This window comes from Leptopilina heterotoma, unplaced genomic scaffold, assembly GCF_015476425.1.
Source record: "Leptopilina heterotoma isolate Lh14 unplaced genomic scaffold, ASM1547642v1 Lhet_209, whole genome shotgun sequence".
Lineage (NCBI taxonomy): Eukaryota > Metazoa > Arthropoda > Insecta > Hymenoptera > Figitidae > Leptopilina > Leptopilina heterotoma.
In genome coordinates, this window is record NW_025110924.1 from 932,727 (window position 1) to 950,838 (window position 18,112).

General features: G+C 27.2%; 4 protein-coding genes across 4 annotated transcripts; 2 read left to right on the forward strand and 2 right to left on the reverse strand.

Annotated features, from left to right (window-relative positions):
• Window positions 1-210: 210 nt before the first annotated feature.
• Window positions 211-5,324, reverse strand: LOC122501403 (ubiquitin carboxyl-terminal hydrolase calypso). The gene is made up of 8 exons (XM_043610830.1): window positions 5,136-5,324; window positions 4,801-5,015; window positions 3,933-4,672; window positions 3,385-3,518; window positions 1,690-1,794; window positions 1,116-1,432; window positions 821-969; window positions 211-684 (listed from the first exon to the last, which is right to left on the reverse strand). The coding sequence occupies exons 1-8, from the start codon at window positions 5,191-5,193 to the stop codon at window positions 606-608; spliced, it is 1,797 nt and encodes a 598-aa protein (XP_043466765.1). The 5' UTR covers window positions 5,194-5,324; the 3' UTR covers window positions 211-605.
• On the forward strand, window positions 1,806-3,314 carry LOC122501405 (uncharacterized protein PF11_0213). The gene is made up of 2 exons (XM_043610833.1): window positions 1,806-2,196; window positions 2,479-3,314. The coding sequence occupies exons 1-2, from the start codon at window positions 2,023-2,025 to the stop codon at window positions 3,244-3,246; spliced, it is 942 nt and encodes a 313-aa protein (XP_043466768.1). The 5' UTR covers window positions 1,806-2,022; the 3' UTR covers window positions 3,247-3,314.
• A 134-nt stretch (window positions 5,325-5,458) lies between the features above and the next one.
• Window positions 5,459-9,578, forward strand: LOC122501372 (tyrosine-protein kinase transmembrane receptor Ror2). The gene is made up of 6 exons (XM_043610769.1): window positions 5,459-6,018; window positions 6,164-6,354; window positions 6,436-6,697; window positions 6,861-7,103; window positions 7,180-7,367; window positions 7,466-9,578. Exons 1-6 carry the CDS (start codon window positions 5,958-5,960, stop codon window positions 8,465-8,467), a joined length of 1,947 nt encoding a protein of 648 aa, XP_043466704.1. The 5' UTR covers window positions 5,459-5,957; the 3' UTR covers window positions 8,468-9,578.
• A 1,695-nt stretch (window positions 9,579-11,273) lies between these two features.
• On the reverse strand, window positions 11,274-17,965 carry LOC122501313 (RUN domain-containing protein 1-like). The gene is made up of 9 exons (XM_043610668.1): window positions 17,492-17,965; window positions 17,312-17,405; window positions 17,039-17,200; window positions 16,738-16,918; window positions 16,063-16,157; window positions 15,082-15,870; window positions 14,836-14,933; window positions 14,664-14,758; window positions 11,274-13,338 (listed from the first exon to the last, which is right to left on the reverse strand). The coding sequence occupies exons 1-9, from the start codon at window positions 17,674-17,676 to the stop codon at window positions 13,232-13,234; spliced, it is 1,806 nt and encodes a 601-aa protein (XP_043466603.1). The 5' UTR covers window positions 17,677-17,965; the 3' UTR covers window positions 11,274-13,231.
• Window positions 17,966-18,112: the final 147 nt, after the last annotated feature.

Below are 18,112 nucleotides of genomic sequence, written 5' to 3' on the forward strand. Positions count from 1 at the left end.
AAACGCCAAAGAAAATTAGATTAAAAAATTATTAAATAGTCAATTATCAAATTATTAATTATTAAATTATTAAATTTCAATTATTAATTTTTAATTATTAAATTATAGCATATTAATAATATTAAAATAGTTAACACTAAAAATTTACTATTAAGGATAAAAAGAAGCTTCAATTCCTTCTCCGTCAGTAAAATAAAATCTCCCAAAGAATTTTGTTATTACTTTCTTTAATACTCTGAGACATAATAACTGGAAATATAATTTAGTATTTCATTGAAACACGTGAAAATGATGAAATACTTAAATTAGAAGAAAACTTAAATTAGTTCTTATTTTGTCGATTAAAAAAAAATCGCTAATTATTAAAAACTGGGTTTGTGTAAAAAATACCGGATTTCGTAAAGTTCGCTGAAATTATTCTCTTTGTAAATTAATGAGAGATTAAAATTTTAATCTTAATTAAATAAGATTATCGAAGTAGAAATCACTGGTTACAATTCGAAGCAAATACGGTCCACGTAAAGCTTTTTCTTTTCTCTTTCAAATAAAAAATGGAAAATTAAATAAAAAGTCTTTTCTCACGATTCATCCAGATAATCAATCACTTATTTTCGTTTTTTGCATTTAGTTCTGCCACGACGTCTTCGAGAGGAATTTGGTCGAGTTTCCGTTTTCTTTGACGATCTGCAAGAGGAAAATTTGTTTAATTAAATTATCTTTTCGATTTACTTAAAATTAAATTCTTTTATTTAATTCATCAAATTTCCTTTTATTCTATTTAATCTAAATTACTTTTAAATAACTTTAATAAAAATCAAACCTGTGAACTCGATTGACGGATACAGATGTGTGTTTCTTCAATGTGAGATGCTGCTGAACGAGCTCGGCAAGTTTTCCCTGTTGAGCCAACATCGACAAAAATGTACAAATAAATTCATCGTAATTATGAGTCCTTCTACAGTCGTCAATCTAACAAAGAGAAAAAAAGACAAACACCGATTAATAATCAATTCGTTAAATTAAATTACATAAAAAGTACTTTCTTGCAGAAATTATTTAATTTAATTTAAATTTGAAAAGAAGAGGAAATTTTGTAAAAAAAGAAAAAGTCGTACTTTGTATTTATTGCGTTTATCGTTTTCATCGCGTAAACTAGTTTCGCAAATGGAAATTTCGTGTTCAAGATTCTTAAGTAGTGCGAGAAGATCTTTTGGCGCAAATGTGTGTGGCTCAAAAAGTTCTGGATATTTCGAGCACAGTTTGGGGTCAATTTTTTCCACTTTCTTTTCCTCGATGACCGTGTCCCCATTACTAGTTTTCACCCTAGCATGAGGTATTCTAACTTCTCCCGATAAACACACTTTCTTGTGTAAATGTCCACTGTCCGAGACCAATCTTTTTCCATTAATATTTATATTGCCCAATGAACGACCTGAAATTATGAATTAAAATAAATACACTAAATTCAATTAAATCAATAGATAAATCAAAATGGAACGAAATTCATAAAGTAATTACATTTGTTTACGAATTTCCTTAATTGGAAATAATTGGAAATTGAAAAATCAATAACTTTATTTTTAAATAAATATTTAATCATTATTATTTTTTCATAAAAATTAAGATTTTATATGATAATTAGAAATATTTTTAAATAAATAAATAAAAATATTTATCGAATTAACTCACTTAAACCAGCTTCGTTTTTTTCATCACCAGCGACACGAATGACGACGAATTTCTTGAAATCTTTCGTTGAAGTTGGACTGCTTTGCCCGGAGTTCCAGCCCCAAGCTACGAAAAAAAGAAGAGAGATGACTTTCTCGGGTCAAGTAAAAATTTTACTGTCTAATTGTTCTCGTTTAAAAGGAGGTGAAAATATAACTGTATAAGTAGGTGTCAATAATGAACTACTAAACTAGTGTAAACAGAAATGCGTCTGCTTGAGAACTCGTGAAAAAGTACATAAAGAAATTTACAAGCGAATATTTCAGTTCGATAACGACAATCGTGCTCGTAACAATGTTACAGATTTTATCATTTTTCTATTTCTTTTTCATTATCGTCGATCTGGTAATTTCAAAATGTCCCGAAACAAGAAGACCTCATCCAACAAATTGCAATTTATTTTACAATTGTGTCAATTTACCGTCTGGTGAATATGTCTGGACACCGTCGAAATGCTCCGAAGGTTTGGTACGAAAACTATTTTTTTTTACTTAAATTTCCAAGAAAGACGACAATAAATTAATAATAGTTTAACGGCAACAAATTAATAATACTTTCTAGTCGTAATGAGAAAGTAATTAATTTGTTATTATCTGACGATAAAGACAAATTTTGTCTGTTAAAAAAAGAAAAGAGTTCATTATTTATTTTAATTAATAATTAATTAAAAAAATAATTATCTAGTGATAAAATTTTTTACCTAAGAAAATAAATATAACAGTAATATTGTAAAAGAAATCTTTTTCCCAGATGTTCGAGTCATATTTAGGAATTTGCGTCCTGCCGAGCGAAACTTGGACATGTGACACAAACTTTCGAGAAGAACAGCAAATCATCAGTGAAGTGAAAAATTATTTAAACCAAAGTTCCGACAATTTAGAACTGAGCGAAGCACTAGATTCATCTTATTCTCTGGATACAACATTCGATAAGGATATTAATCCACTGATACCGAATTTTTCAAAACAAAATTTATCAATTTTAACCGAAGATCAAACAATCGATGAAAATACACCAGACGAAAATTTAACGGAATCGTACAATTTTACAAAATCTGATAGAAACATGATTGTGAACAATGTAGTGTTATTGAATTATTTTATCACAAATTATATTATTCGAAATAACGAGAAGAATCAGAATACAAGAGCAATTGAAATAGGCAAAAATGAAACTAAATATAATGCAAATACGGGAGAAAAAGCAAAAAATGACATTAATCAAATTATTAACCGTTTTGTGATTAACAAAAGTCCCACGAAAAATGTTTATAAGAGCCAAAATGATAATTCTGAGACGAAAAATGTTTGTAGAACGATAGGCAACATTCCTGATTTAACATCTATTTTTCATTACTATTTGTGCTATTCGAATAATGAAAAAACGAAGAATCTCTCATCCCTTCGTATGATGTGTCCGAAGAATTTAATCTTTTGCGCCGAAAAGAAAATTTGTACGAGGCAACGAATATGTCGAAAAAGTGTATCGAGCAGGGACAGTGTTAAAAATAATGAATAATCTATAAATTGTCATAAGGAAAATAAAGAAGAAAAAAGTGTTAAAAGAACATTTTCGAAATGATTTCAGTTCCTGAAAATTTCAAGTATAAAATTATTTTCTTTTTTTAAAAATAAAATTCTATTATAAGAGACCAACCTTGAGTAGGCGAATTAAAAGCAGATCCAATTTCGGAAGAAGTGTCCGTACTTGAGGAACTGTGAGCGGGAGACGTTTGAATTTGAAGAGGCGTTGCATAATCTAAAGCACACATCACTACTTTCTCCATACCTCTGAAATAACAATTCAATTAACATTCTTATATTTACAGAATTTCTAATTTCTAAAAATTACAATAAATTCTTAAAGTTTATAAATTGAAAGCTCGTCCATAGGTCAGACTAAAAAGGCGAAAATTAAAAATAAATAATAAGAAAACTATTAAAATAGATACATTTTTGAATTTTAAAATTGGTTTTGTGTTGGAATTCGTGTCAATTTCATAGTTTGTGTATTAAACAAAAATGGCACAAAAGTTCGGAATTTTCTTATAAATTCCAAAAATTTAATTTTTCCCAGTACTTCTAATTCAAATAAAAATCCCTGACTTGTCTCAATCCTGATAATGAACATAAATTCAAATAAAAAGTAAAAATTAAAAAAAAAATAAATAAAAAAAAATAAAAATATAATAAGTAAAAATTTACCCAGATTCTGTTTTCGTAGTGGCAACAATCGTCGTCTCCTCATTATCATTACCAAAATTGTTACAATGCTCAACACTAATTGTAGGAATAGAACTGGTATCAATTTCACTTTTGCTAATAACAATTTCTCCCTCGAATTTCACTTTTTTCTCGTGTACTTTTTCGGCTTTCTCCAATGATTTTTCACTATCGGGATGACTCAATTTGACGAGTTGCTGCAATGCCTCGAGTACAATTTGCCTATTTGTTTTGAGCATCGTCAATTTATGTGAAATAGCGAGTCTACGATCGGGAACAACGGCCATTAAATTAAATCTTATATCCTGTAATTGTTCACCGGTTGCCATTCCCAATCTATCGGTGATAACACGTCGAAATTGTTCCGTCCATTCCTCGTCCTCCTTCCATGGACCATGATCCATTGGATATGGCTTTAGGCCGTCCAATTCGAATAATCTACCATTTATCGGAACATAACTGACAAAATGAAATGCCTCGCCGGTAAATCGACCAGTCGAGACACCGGTATTTTTATCCTGACGTCGTTTAGCTTGTGGCATCGCATGGGAATTGTGTGCACACGCCAATTCCGGTGTATTTCCAATTGCCCAGCCCTTATTCTCGGGACACATTCCTGATGTGTGCACTTTCAATCTAGACAATGTCGTTCCTAAATGAATACTCGGACAATTTAATAATACCGATAATAGGGCGTGTGTTGCACAACTGTTCGGAACGACCTGAATTTTTAAACAAAGTTTATATTAATAATTTTTTTATATTAACATGTAATCGAAATCTCCCTTTAGCTCCTAAATAAGACTAAAACATAACCTACAAAATATAATTTGAAATTAAAACACCTCACCTGTTGTGCAAAGAAAATATTGTTAACAATATCCTCATCTTTAACAAAACTCTCATCTTGCTCGACAATTTTTCGACGTGATCGACGCTCCTCAATCCAGCGGAACAGAAAAATAAAGCCATAAACAGGACCTTCTAAAGACTTCTGAAGATCGTAAATTTCTTCAACTTGAACTCCTTTCACACCAAAATCCTCCAGGAGAAGAGTAAAAAGTCCTGAGATAAAAAAGAATTCCAAAATTGAAACGATTATTTGAAATATACTATTATAACAATCACTTAATCAATATGTGAACAAGTAGTGAGTTGAGCTGTCAAAATAAAAATGTATATTACCCGGATCACTTTCAAGCTCTAGCCAGCCTTCTGTTAATCGATTAATGTCGACCGGCATCTTTAGATAGTCCTCTTACGAACACGAATTCATGAAACTGTTTTTGAAAAACACTATTTTTCCTTCTTTTTATTAACACTTTGTGACATTTTCCTTTTCATCAACCAGCTGCCATGTTTAATGAAAACAGAGGTCACGTGATCAAAACAGCTGTTTAGCTTAAGGCGAACCTTCAAAACTGTCCATTCCAACAGCCAATCAATATTACCAAAAGGCGGCAATTTCGATTTCGTGAATCAACCTTTAGTAAAATATATACAAAACCACAAAACACAAAAAGGAAAAACAGTGTTAATTATTAATTTCCTAATTTAAGAGAAAATTTACACAACAATGAATTAAATCTTTCTGAAAAGTTTAAATATCACTAAGTGAATGAATGAATTTCTTTTATTCAGAAAAGAACTGCAAGAACTTTTTAAAGAAGTGGATTTTTGTGAGAAGAAATCCAAAAAAAAGTCCTAACCTCTAATTTCGTCCACATTTTTCGAGACTAAAAACTAAAATTCACATTTATTAATTAAACATTAATTAACGAAAAATTTTTAGTGAATATTTACTTATTTCAAATAAGTACTGAATAATGTGAAAAAGACTGATAAAATATTTAGTGTTTTTTAATTATATTCTTAAAATAGATCATTATAGGGATGTAAAGCGAGAGAGAATGCTGAAATTTTAATTTCCACGAAAATTTTGAAGAGAAAATTTGTGATGTTATTTAGTTTTTAATGTTTATGTGAGAATATACAATAATTCGCACCATGGTGCTGAGGACAATAATTTTGGTGATAATTGGCTTGCATTGTGCATTTGCATTGAAAAGTAAGTGACAAAAGTGTAATTTGTTTTATCAGTTTTATTGTTAGTTTAAAACTTTTAGAAATTTATTGCAGAATTAATATTTCTTTTATTTTTACAGAAATAACTTTTCGTTGTTGCAGAATTAATATTCGTTTTATTGTTACAGAATATGAGAATCAAGGCTATTGTGCGCCATACAGTGGTAAGGTTTGCAAAAAATACCTTACAGGAATCGGCAAAGTTTGGTTTAATGATACACGAGATAATCCCGGTGGATTATTAAATGAACAAACGGCAATGAATCTATGGGAAGAATTGATAGTAAATTTAAACGAGCCATGCCGTTCAGCAGCCGAGGTATCTTCTTTCTTTAATTTAAATTCTTCATTTAAGAATGTAGATATACTTCGAGTGTTTTACTAATTAAATTATTTTCAGAAAATGCTTTGTCTATACGCTTTTCCACAATGTCGAAATTCAATCGGTTTACCATTGTGTTACGAGGATTGTATGGCCGTTCGTCACGAATTTTGCTTTAACGAATGGGCCTTAATCGAGGACAATAAAGAGAGGGATATTTTTATCAGATCCCGAGGACATTTTTTACTGCCAAATTGTGAAAGTCTTCCAAAAATTAGTAACGATCAAGTTACTTGCTCAAACATACACTTGACTGACATAAACGAAGATCTCATTACTTGTAAGTTTGAGTTTTAATCGATTTAAAGTTTAATTATTTAGGTTTTGTTAATTTTAAGTCAATTTTAAATTTAATTTCAATGTTATTAAAGGATTATGTTTAATTAATAATAATAATAATAATAATAATTAATAATAATAATTATCAATTATTCATCTTTCAGATAATTGTATTCAGGATAATGGACGATTTTATATGGGAAAAATGAATAGAACAAACGAGGGTCTCGAATGTCAGCCTTGGAGTTCACAAGAACCACACTCTCACGATCGTCCACCAAATGTATTTCCACAAATAGTTGACGGTGAAAATTATTGTCGAAATGTCGGTGGAAATGAACCGATGCCTTGGTGCTTTACAACTGATACAAAAATTCGTTGGCAGTACTGCAATATTCCAAAATGTGGTAAGTTTCACAACAGATTCTTTTTTTTATTTCCAAGCTGAATGAATTTTTATATAAATTTTTCTAAATTCCCCAGATAATTCAACAGAGGAAATTGTAAAAATTGGACCCGATGATTTAATAATGGATACACTCTTCACACCGACTGTGATTCTCACTCTTGCCTTTCTCGGATTTTTAATGATCCTAGGAACATCCCTCGCTTTTCTGTTGAGCCAAAAACTTCGTAAACGTCATCAAGGTTATAATGCTACCGTTAATCAGGTAAAATTGATCAGAATTTATTCTTAAAACAAACGAATCATGAAATTGAAATTAAAATTGAAATTGAAATTAAAATTGCAATTGAAATTGATTTTCAGGATATAAATATCGATCTTGACAAATTGCCGAGCAACGATGCGTACCACAAGACAGGAGTGATGCTAAATCCAAAATTGGAAAAACTCGAGTTCCCAAGAAACGATATTATTTACATTCGAGATTTGGGCCAAGGCGCTTTTGGTCGAGTGTTTCAAGCAAAAGCCCCAGGTCTGATTCCAGGCGATGAATTCACAAACGTAGCAGTGAAAATGCTCAAGGACGAGGCAACCGACGATCTTTTGTCAGACTTTGAACGCGAGGCTTGTCTACTCTCCGAATTCGATCATCCAAATATTGTCAAACTCCTCGGAATTTGTGCTATCGGTCGACCGATGTGTCTTCTCTTTGAATACATGGGTCGTGGCGATTTAAACGAATTCCTACGCACTTGCTCACCGGGAAATTACATCGTTCGTAGTTTTGAAAACGATGGTTCATTCACCGATTCACGTCTATCGCACATGGATTTAATTAACATTGCGAGGCAAATTGCCTCCGGAATGGTTTATCTGTCGGATAGAAAATTTGTTCATCGTGATCTCGCTACGAGAAATTGTCTAATTAACGATCAAATGGTGGTGAAAATTGCCGACTTTGGATTGTCGCAGAAAATTTATTTACAGGATTATTACAAGGGCGATGAACAGGACGCTATTCCAATTCGATGGATGCCGTTGGAGAGTATTCTCTACAATAAATATACTATTGAATCGGACGTATGGGCTTTCGCTGTCTGTCTTTGGGAAATTTTCAGTTTTGCCCTTCAACCTTACTATGGAATGACACACGAGGAGGTGGTGAAATATATTAAAGAAGGAAATGTACTCAAGTGTCCAGACAATACGCCAACTGTGGTTTATGAACTCATGAAATTATGTTGGAATAGACGACCATGCGAACGGCCTCCTTTCCGAAAAATCTTCGTCACTCTGGAAGCCATTAAAGCTGATCTTGAAACTGGGAATGTTTCCGATAATCTTCCGATACGAATTCATGTTTAAGGTAATTTTTTGACTATTTTTCGATTTTTATCATTACAAAAAGGTTGCTTTTTTCGACCAAAGGAGTTTTTTTTTAAATTGAAAATTAGAAATTTAATTTCTATTAGTGAATTAAAAATTCACGTTAACTTATTAAATAATATTAGTTAAAGAAGAAACTATTTATTATTCTTTACGTTTGAAAAAGTATTTTGAATTTTTCCAGTAAAAAAAAGTCTGGAATTTAAAAAAAAATGGGAGACAAGAACTGAAAAAATATTTTTACCCTAAAAGACTGCAAATAAACCGTCACAAAAATATTTCTATTAAAACGGGACTAAACATTCGTTTTTCAAGCACTGTCTATTTAAATCTTTATCACTGACGACTGTTTTCATGCATTTATTTTTTAAGATAATTTTTAACGATTTTTCTAGGAAATTTTTTTCCTGTACAGACTGAATTTTTGTGAGCTAAGTGGGAGATTTCTGTTTTTTTTTACACTCGCCACTTTATTATATCGTGAAATTAATATCAAGTCAAAATGTAAATTTACAAAACATATTTCTAAAATTTACAAATATGTCAAATACGCGCAGCTTTTAAACCTTTTTTATTCTTTAATATTATTAATTTACATTTCGAATTTATTTAAATATTTTTCTTCTGCTTGTTTAATTTTTAAAAATAAATTCTTTCGCGACCTCGAAACACAAAAAACGATTCTGAAGATTCTAAACTTTATTAAAAACTTAAAGTTATTGCATGTGTGTTTTCGCTGTCTTTCTGCTAAATGTATATTTAAATATGTTACATTTATAATATTTCCTATAATTGTTAGGTGTCAGCATCGTTGATATATATTTAAAAAAAAATTTGCAAAATAATAGTAAAAGTATTATTAGAAGCAGATTGTTTCTATAATTAAAGTCAATTATAAATTTTTTGTAATTAATTACAGAATCAATCTGAGTGTAACAGATATATTATATCTATTATTCTATTATATCATTAAGAACCTTGTTATACAAGTGTAAAACTTAAGACTACCTGAAACTCACAACAGTATTGTTAATCTGTAAAATCACGAATTTAGTCGAATCTCTATATTGAAAAAAAGAACAAAAGAAAACTCTACGAAAAAAACTGGACATTTTAAGCTATTTTTCCAAAAAGCTCTATTTTTAAAGTATTTCTTCTTTTGCAAACAATCCAGTCAATTATTTTCGACCTAAATAGTACTTGTTTCTAAAAAAAAAGAAATAATATAATAATCTATATTTGTAAATACTAAATAACAATAATAACAATAAATTGTCAAGTAAATTTAAAAATCATACATTGATTTTGTAATTTTGTTTCAAAATTGAAAACATTTTTCAATTCTCAAGTTTTAATATTGAATTTTCAAAAACTTCCATTTCTACGCTGGTAAAAATAGAAATAAAACTACCAATAAAATTTATTAGTTGAGTACATAAATTCTAAAAGAATATTTATTAAAAAAAATTATTATTATATTATTAACATTATTAATTATTGATGATTAATATTTATATTATTGAATTATTTATATTATATTATCTACTATTGTACTTTGAATTTCAATAAAGTTATATCAAATTAAAGCAACTAAATTAACTATTAATTATTAATTATTAATTAATTCATAATAAACTTTGAATACAAATTTGCGATTTAAAATTATAAATTATTAATATTTATTTACTATAATATAATTTAAATTCGCTTCGTATTTGATATAACTTTATTCTAAAAATATTGTGAAACTTGTGTTACTGTGTTATTAAAAAAATATAATTAACTATAAGTTTTAATGAAAAATATTTAGAGATCTCGTAACAAAATGTTTGTGTCCTTTACATTTAATATATTAAGTGTAATGTAAGATATAATCGGAAAAATTTAATGTATCGAAACCAAATTTATCGTTTGAAATGACTAATTTAAAAAAATCCTTCAAAAGGAGTAAACAAAAATTATTTTCTAATTCTATTAATTAAATCTATAATTATCTTTCAATTTAATAAAAATATTTCTACTAATATTTTTGGAAATTTTGAATATTATTTTCAAAAACGAAATTCAAATGCCAAATTCAAATACCATTTAACATTAGGTACGATTCTAAAATCAAAACAGTATAATTAAGTATTGAAAATACTTTTGAAGTATTTAAGTAAGAAATTATTTTATTAGTTAAGTTAATTTAGTGTGTAGCCTAAAATCATTATCAACGACATGTCAGAAACGAAATAATTAAGTTGTTAAAAAAAATATCAATTTTTTTATGAAGAGGAAGTCCGCAATATTTTTAAAATAAGGAATTAAAAAAAGAATTTTTTTTCAAAGAAAAATTTTATTATTTAAATTTTTTAATTTTCGTGTGCGTTAATTTTTAATAAAAATTGTTACAACAATTGTTATCTACTTAACAATCGTTAAAAAACAACATGATTTAGAATCAAAAACAAAAAAAAACTGGCATTATTTTTTCGTTTTCGTTTTTAAAAACGTTGCAGACTTCAGCCTCATATTTTTTGTGATTTTATTCTATATTTAAGATATCATTAAATTTAATAATTTAGATGATACTAATAATGAATTAATGTGGCGTTAATGTTAAGAAAAAAAATATAAAACTCAGATGTACATTTTTTACATGAAATAAATGGCAAATTTCATAAAAATTGTCTTTGCATTTAATACCAAATTACTTATTTATTTAATATTTCGAATTTTAGTAGTCTTAATAATAATATTTTTAAATAATTTATTTGCGATGTAATTAATTAGACAATGCAAATATATCTTTGGTACAATTTATTTTCATCTTTCAAATAAAATTATATTACAAATATTTGGTTTGGTGATTACATGTGTACATAGAACGTGTATTTTGTCACGTATCGGTTCAGTCCGATTTATCCTACAAGCCATTTTTCGAGATCATTATCATAAAATTATAAAAGTCAGATTTCAACATTGTCATTTAAAAATCTTTCTTTTTTACGATTTTTCCAACTATTGAGGAAAAAAATCAATAATAAGATCAATTCACTCGAAATGTCGAAATATATACAATTATTATTTAACTATTTTTGCAATTTCAATCAAAAAAAAATAATTATTAACGAAAATTACGAAGAAAAATTTTTGTATACATGACAGTTTCGTTAGAAACTTTTTCGCTTTTAATTAAAACATTTTTTCTTTTATAATTCTCGAAAAAATATTAAATCTCTTTATCAAGATAATGTTGCAAACTATTGTTACATTTGTTGCAAAAATACTTTTAACCGTTCCTGATAACATTACTATACACTGTTTTTTATAATATATTTTTTTATAAGTATATGATTCATTTTACACTTTTATTGTAATATTTATTACATTTCTTTTTGAGTGCTATATGAGAACAAGTGTCATAATAATTCCTGTTTCGATTTATATATACTAAAAAAAATATTGTCTTTGGTTGAATAAAAGAAAAGAAATTGTTTTTAATTTCATTGATAAAAGTATCAGTACTTTAACGATATTTTTATTTGGATATGTAGATTTTTTTAATTGTAAAGTAAAAAAAAATAAGTTCTTAATTAAAATAAATAGGTGTATGTAAAATTTTATCAATAAATGCATTTTTAACAATATTTCTAATAAATTTTTATCTTCAATTAAAAATTATCGTAAATGGGAAATATTTTATCTTTGCGATTTTAATTGATAACTAACTCAATTTAAATATCATAAAAGTTTCTCGCGTATAAAGCCTTTGTAAAAACTTTATTAATTGAAATTTAATGTCATCATGAAAATGAACATTTAATATTACCTTTATGAACATTTAACACTGTTAACATTTTTTTTTTTAATTTGTGATTTAAAGTTTACATTTTGCAAAAAGTTATTTCTTTCATTGATTTACATTGAAAAATTGAGTTCGTATATCAGCAAAGTTAGAAAATAACGTAAAAAACGTTGAAATAATGAACTAAATTAAGTTTAATTACTAGGTAATTGAATAAGTACATCTTAAAACTTAACAAACAGTTTAAATATATAATATAGATAAACATTTAATTTACAATAAAAATCTAGTGTCTGAATTTTTTCTAATTTCCATTTCAGACACAAAAAACATTCGAATATTAAAAATGACTGTTAATCTTAACAATAAATATAAATACTTCTAGTTTTTTTTTTTTTTTTTACTAAATTCTTAAAGCACTTTCGTTATTTTTCTTTTACGTACGAATAATTAAAATCTACCTAAAAGCGAACTACTAAATACTTTGTTCGTTAGAAAACTTTAATTTAAATCATTTAAATAAATGCAAGATAAAATAATTTGAACAAAATTAAAATTTGTTTCAAAAGTTACGTAGAAGAAATTATTTTTAAAAGTATAGAAGCACTGGTGCATTTTTTTCTAAAAAATAAAAAAGTTGAGATTCAGTAGTAGAAGTACAAAGTCATATGTTTTCCCATTGATTAACATTTTTCTTTAAATATTTCTTCGTATTTTTCACGAAGCAATTATTCTCAACTTGTAATATATATTATATATATAAATATATTCCACAAAGTTAAATATTTTCTGTTATTATGCACTGTGCACGTTTTTTTTACTTCTTATGTACGTATAAGACAGGAAAAGAAAAGAATGCAAAGAAAAATAGAAAAAATTACAGCAGTCATTATTGAATCACTTACGTGGATTGACTAGTAAAATTAAAATTGTGGAAGGACGTTTTTCTTTCTTTAGAAGGCATCTTTGATATTCTGAAATTGTTTTATGGCCAAGTCGACGGGCAAATCAAATTTATGATTCGTGAGCCGATCGAGAGTGTGAAAAGCGTCTTGAAAACCTATAAAAATCACATTTGGGAAAATTAACACTTTATAATCTACTGAACATAAATTTTTTAAAATTTATATTTTTACAGAATTTACAGAGAATTCAATTATTTTCATAAAATAAAATTCTTCTTATGAATTCAATTATTTTCAAAAATTTTAATAAAATTCTTGGCAAAATTTTAATTATTTTCAAATTTTAATAAAAACTCTTGGCAAGACTTCAATTGTTTAAAAAAATTTTAATAAAATTGTTAGTAAAATTTCAATTATTTACAAATTTTTAAAAAAATTTCTTAACAATAATTCAATTATTTTTATAAATAATAAAATTTTTTACAAAGATTCACTTATTTTCAAAAATTTTAAGAAAATTCTAGATAAAATTTCAATTATTTTCATAAATAATAAATTTCTTTTTTAAAGAGAATTCAATTATTTTCATGAAATAAAATTCTTCTTAGGAATTCAATTATTTTTCAAAAATTTTAATTATTTTCAAATTTTAATAAAATTCTATGCAAAATTTTAATAAAAACTCTTGGCAAGATTTCAATTATTTACAAATATTTTAGAAATTTCTTCGCAATAATCCAATTATTTTCATAAATAAAAGAACTCATCGCAGAATTTCAATTATTTTGAATACAATTTTAATCGAATTCACCGAAAAATATTATTAGTTTTAAAAATTTTATAACAAACAATTCTGTAGAATTAATTTTTTTGAAAAAGTTTAACTGTTTTTTTTTTAAATTATTTAAAGTTTTTATCTTCTAATATATATTTAATTGAAAAATTTACGAATAATCAAATTTTCCTAAAATTGAATTGTAAACAAATGGATTTGAAAATTCTCAAAGAACTTTTTCAAAATTTATTAAAAATAATTTATTTAAAGAAGAATTTTAGTTAAAAATTCTAGAAAATAATAATTGAATATTCTTATAATATTCAATATTCTTATACAAAAAATAAAAATTTTATCTCTTGGTCATCTTTAATTATTATAAAACATGGAGAAATCGAGCATTCCGAGTCGAAGACACGGAGTGATCGATTTCTTCATGTTTTCTAATAAAATAATATTCTCATAAGTTGTTGAATTTCAAAAAGGTTTGAATTTAGAATTTTCGAAAACCTTAATTCCTATGGAAAAATAATAATTAAATATTTATTTTAAATAAAACTATTACTAACTGAAGAAAATAAAAATTCAATAATAGACAATAGTAAACAACGATTTACAATTTACTATTCTAAACAGATTTTAAGTTTTAACAGATAATTTAAATAAATGGTTTACTTTTATTATCATTTGAATTGAAATACTCACCGGTTTTTATGACATAACTCCAAGACATGTAATGATTTTCTAATAAATATTGACATTGCAGAATCAATTTCAACCACACGACTAGTTTATTGGCGCTGTAAAGCAGATAAAGAGTTATACTTTTATTTGTAAAACTATTTAAATTAAAATTGTTCTCAATAATAAAACTCACTTCAATGATGCACAAATAAAAGCCTTGAAATGTGTATCATAACTTCTTTTGTATGGCGTGTGAGATGCAATTATATTTCCAATCGTTACTAATAAATTCTGAAGAAAAATCACATTAAATTATTATTACATTCTCATCAAAAATGAAAAAGTATTTTTAAATTCTTTACAACATATTTAAATTATTTGAAACATTTTTTTAAAATTATCTTTGGAATTTTTTTTTGTCTGAAATAATCAAAAATACCTGTTTCGATGAGGCGGGCCTATTTCCAACAAGATCGAGATTGAAACTTTGCGATAATTTCTGAGCTGGCGCTGAATTATATCGTTGTCCATTTTTAATTTCGTAATATTTCAAGACAATGAGCCAAGCGTGCATTGAACTACTCGTTGAATTTTGACTTCTTTGGGGAAAACAGCCAACAAATGGTACGACACTATTAACATGAACGTCGACACTCGATCCATGTTGCATTAAATCACGAACGGCAATTGCCAAATATTTTCTCACTGCCGATGTGATTTTTGTATTATTCTGCTGTGAGACTGGTGAATCAGAATCTGATGAATATTCCACGTCGTTTGTAAAGTCCTCGTGATGACGATGATGGACATTTTCAGCTAGACACTCGAGAATATTTTCCACAGCAATATCGAGTCGTGTTCGTAAATCACGCCAACTGCAGACATTCTTCTTTTTGAAATTACGTTTCGCTCTTTCACTACTGCAGCCAAGTTGTGAGAGAACGTACATGTGAAGGAGCATCAAAACTTTGCGTACTGTATTTAAACTTTCCGTTTGTTTCTCGTTGCTTATTGGTTTTTTATGAAATGATGAGTGTTTAGAAAATGATGATGCTGATGATGATGAAGCAGCAGTGGTTCCGTGCGTGTGAACTGGACAAGCGCAGGTGCATGCTAACGTTTCTGAACTGACTTCACCTTGGAGATAATTAATGAATCTTTCGAGATCAGCGATTTGCGTTTTTAATTGACCCACTAATTGTTCTTTCATTTTTAATGGACTGACAATCTGAAAGGGTAGATTTATTCCTTAAATTGATTTCAATTTTTAAAAGACGAGGATTCTTTAAAAATAAAAATTCTTTCAATAAAATCTTTCAAAAAAACCTTTCAAAAATCTTCTTAAAAACTATTTCGTTTGGTAAAATTAAATTTGGATAAATTATATAAAGAAAAATAAATTATAGAAGAAAATACAAACCTGACTTATTGCACAGTCAACTTGCCATCTTAAATCATCGAGCGGCAATTTACAGAGATCATCAACGTCGAAGTTCAATTTCTCCTTGAGATGACCTATTAAATTAATTTCGTAAAGTATAAAATATGAAAAATCAATAATTAAAGAATATTAATAAAAAAAAATAATAAAAAATAATTTCAGTCTCGAAATTTTAGAAAATTCACTTATTAGCTAATTAATTATTATTGAATATTATTTTTTAAACTTTTAATACAATTCATCGACCCAATGTATTTTTAACCATTTTAATGAAAATCTCTTCAAAAATTCAATTATTTTTTTATAAATACATAATAAAATTCTTCGAAACAATTCCATTGTTTTAAAAAAATTTTCTAAAATTCTTCGCAAGAAATCTTATTTAAAAGAATTGAATTTTTGCCAAAAATTTTAATACTTATAAAAATAATTGAATTTTCCGAAAAACATTATTAATAAATATTATTATAAACAATAAAAATAAATTATGTTCTTAATAAATGAAGGTTTTAAATTTTGATTATAAAATTATTCAAAAATAAGAAATTTTGTAATTTGCGTATTAAGAAAAAAAAAAATAATTTTAATAATGTCAGTAAACAAAAAGTAAACAATAACAAGAAAACAGCGATTATTAATATTATGTTAACTTACTAATGACAATATTTTGTCGTTCGAGAACAACACTTTGAGGTAAATCGGCATCGCCCGTTTCGTACGCATATTTCTCCAAATCTTCCAATTGTGTTTTTAATTGGCTTATTAATTCCTTTTGTTTAGTACGTTGCAGTGCCATTTTCGATTCAAGTTCGTCATCTTTCAGCTCACCTGAATTCTGTAATTATTATTTTCCCAATCAAATTTTCGTAATGAAAAGGCAAATTTCGTAAAATCAATAGCAATGATCACAATAAGTTAACAATTATCTAAAAAAATAAATTCTACAACTACATACACTTTGTCTATCGGAAAAAGGAGTCGACGATCTGCTGCTGCTAATTTTTTGTCTATTTGGAACGTCAGGAATACCACGAAAGGCAAATTCTTCCAACTCCTTGAGCAAACTTTCCTTTTTCTCAGCTGGTGCGTCAACAATCTGACGAAGTCGAAATTGAACCTGGCGAAAAGTTTTCATATTTAAAAATTTAATTATTTAATTTAATCACCAAAAAGTTAGAAAATAATTTTTTTTAATACAATTGAAAAGTAATTTAAAATGACAAGATACCTGAGCGAAATGAGTTGTTAATGCAATTAGAGACGAATTTAATGTTTCTTGTTCCTCTTCCAAAATTCTCAGCCTTTCCAGTTCATAAGGCAAACTAGAAAGAGTAAATTTATAAAAAATTGTTTCTAAAGAACAGTGCAAAGAACAATAAATAAGTTTCAAGGGGAAGAATATACTCACTTTTCCATAGAATGATAATATTTGAAATCATCCTTAAAGACCTCTTTAAATTCATCCTTAAATTCATCTCCATCGTTGGCACCAACAGGAGCCCATCTTTCGCCACAAGGCTTTTCGCTTTCATCAGAATTATAAAAATCATCATTTTCATTGGACTTTAACACTTCATTTGTCGGTTCTATCATTTTTGGTAATTATTCTATAATTCTTATAGAAGTTTTAGATTTTATTTTTTCAAAGATACCTCCAAGATATAATATCCTCACTCATTGACTATAATTTTTGGAATTTTTGTTAAATTGCACATTTTTGTCATAAAAAATTCCATTTCGAAATACAACTGCTTTTCTTAATTAATTCTTTCATTTTAGTTTATGAATTAAAATACACTTTTTACTGTGAAAAATGTATTAATTCTTGACATCTGTCATATTTTTTAATCCATAATTAACGTCTGCGCACGTGCGAATAACATTTACTTTTGTTAGTGACTGTATCACTCTCATCCCCACCTTCTCTCTTTTGGAAATTAAAGTCTCATTCACATGATGGGTGAGTAAATTCAAATTTTTCGCGCGGTTTAACCCGAATTTTCCGTTGTGCGCTTATTGCGCGCATGCG

Excerpts from the sequence above, each read along its gene's own strand:
- LOC122501313 (XM_043610668.1), bottom strand. The coding sequence starts at position 17,676 with ATGATAGAACCGACAAATGAAGTGTTAAAGTCCAATGAAAATGATGAT. Across the intron at positions 17,406-17,491 it reads TATTATCATTCTATGGAAAA|TTTGCCTTATGAACTGGAAA; the intron begins GTGAGTATATTC and ends TACTCTTTCTAG. Across the intron at positions 16,919-17,038 it reads CTTTTTCCGATAGACAAAGT|AATTCAGGTGAGCTGAAAGA; the intron begins GTATGTAGTTGT and ends TAATAATTACAG.
- LOC122501405 (XM_043610833.1), top strand. The coding sequence starts at position 2,023 with ATGTTACAGATTTTATCATTTTTCTATTTCTTTTTCATTATCGTCGAT. Across the intron at positions 2,197-2,478 it reads CGAAATGCTCCGAAGGTTTG|ATGTTCGAGTCATATTTAGG; the intron begins GTACGAAAACTA and ends TCTTTTTCCCAG.
- LOC122501403 (XM_043610830.1), bottom strand. The coding sequence starts at position 5,193 with ATGCCGGTCGACATTAATCGATTAACAGAAGGCTGGCTAGAGCTTGAA. Across the intron at positions 3,519-3,932 it reads ACTACGAAAACAGAATCTGG|AGGTATGGAGAAAGTAGTGA; the intron begins GTAAATTTTTAC and ends TTGTTATTTCAG. Across the intron at positions 685-820 it reads TCCGTCAATCGAGTTCACAG|ATCGTCAAAGAAAACGGAAA; the intron begins GTTTGATTTTTA and ends TTCCTCTTGCAG.
- LOC122501372 (XM_043610769.1), top strand. The coding sequence starts at position 5,958 with ATGGTGCTGAGGACAATAATTTTGGTGATAATTGGCTTGCATTGTGCA. Across the intron at positions 6,019-6,163 it reads TTGTGCATTTGCATTGAAAA|AATATGAGAATCAAGGCTAT; the intron begins GTAAGTGACAAA and ends TTATTGTTACAG. Across the intron at positions 6,355-6,435 it reads CATGCCGTTCAGCAGCCGAG|AAAATGCTTTGTCTATACGC; the intron begins GTATCTTCTTTC and ends AATTATTTTCAG.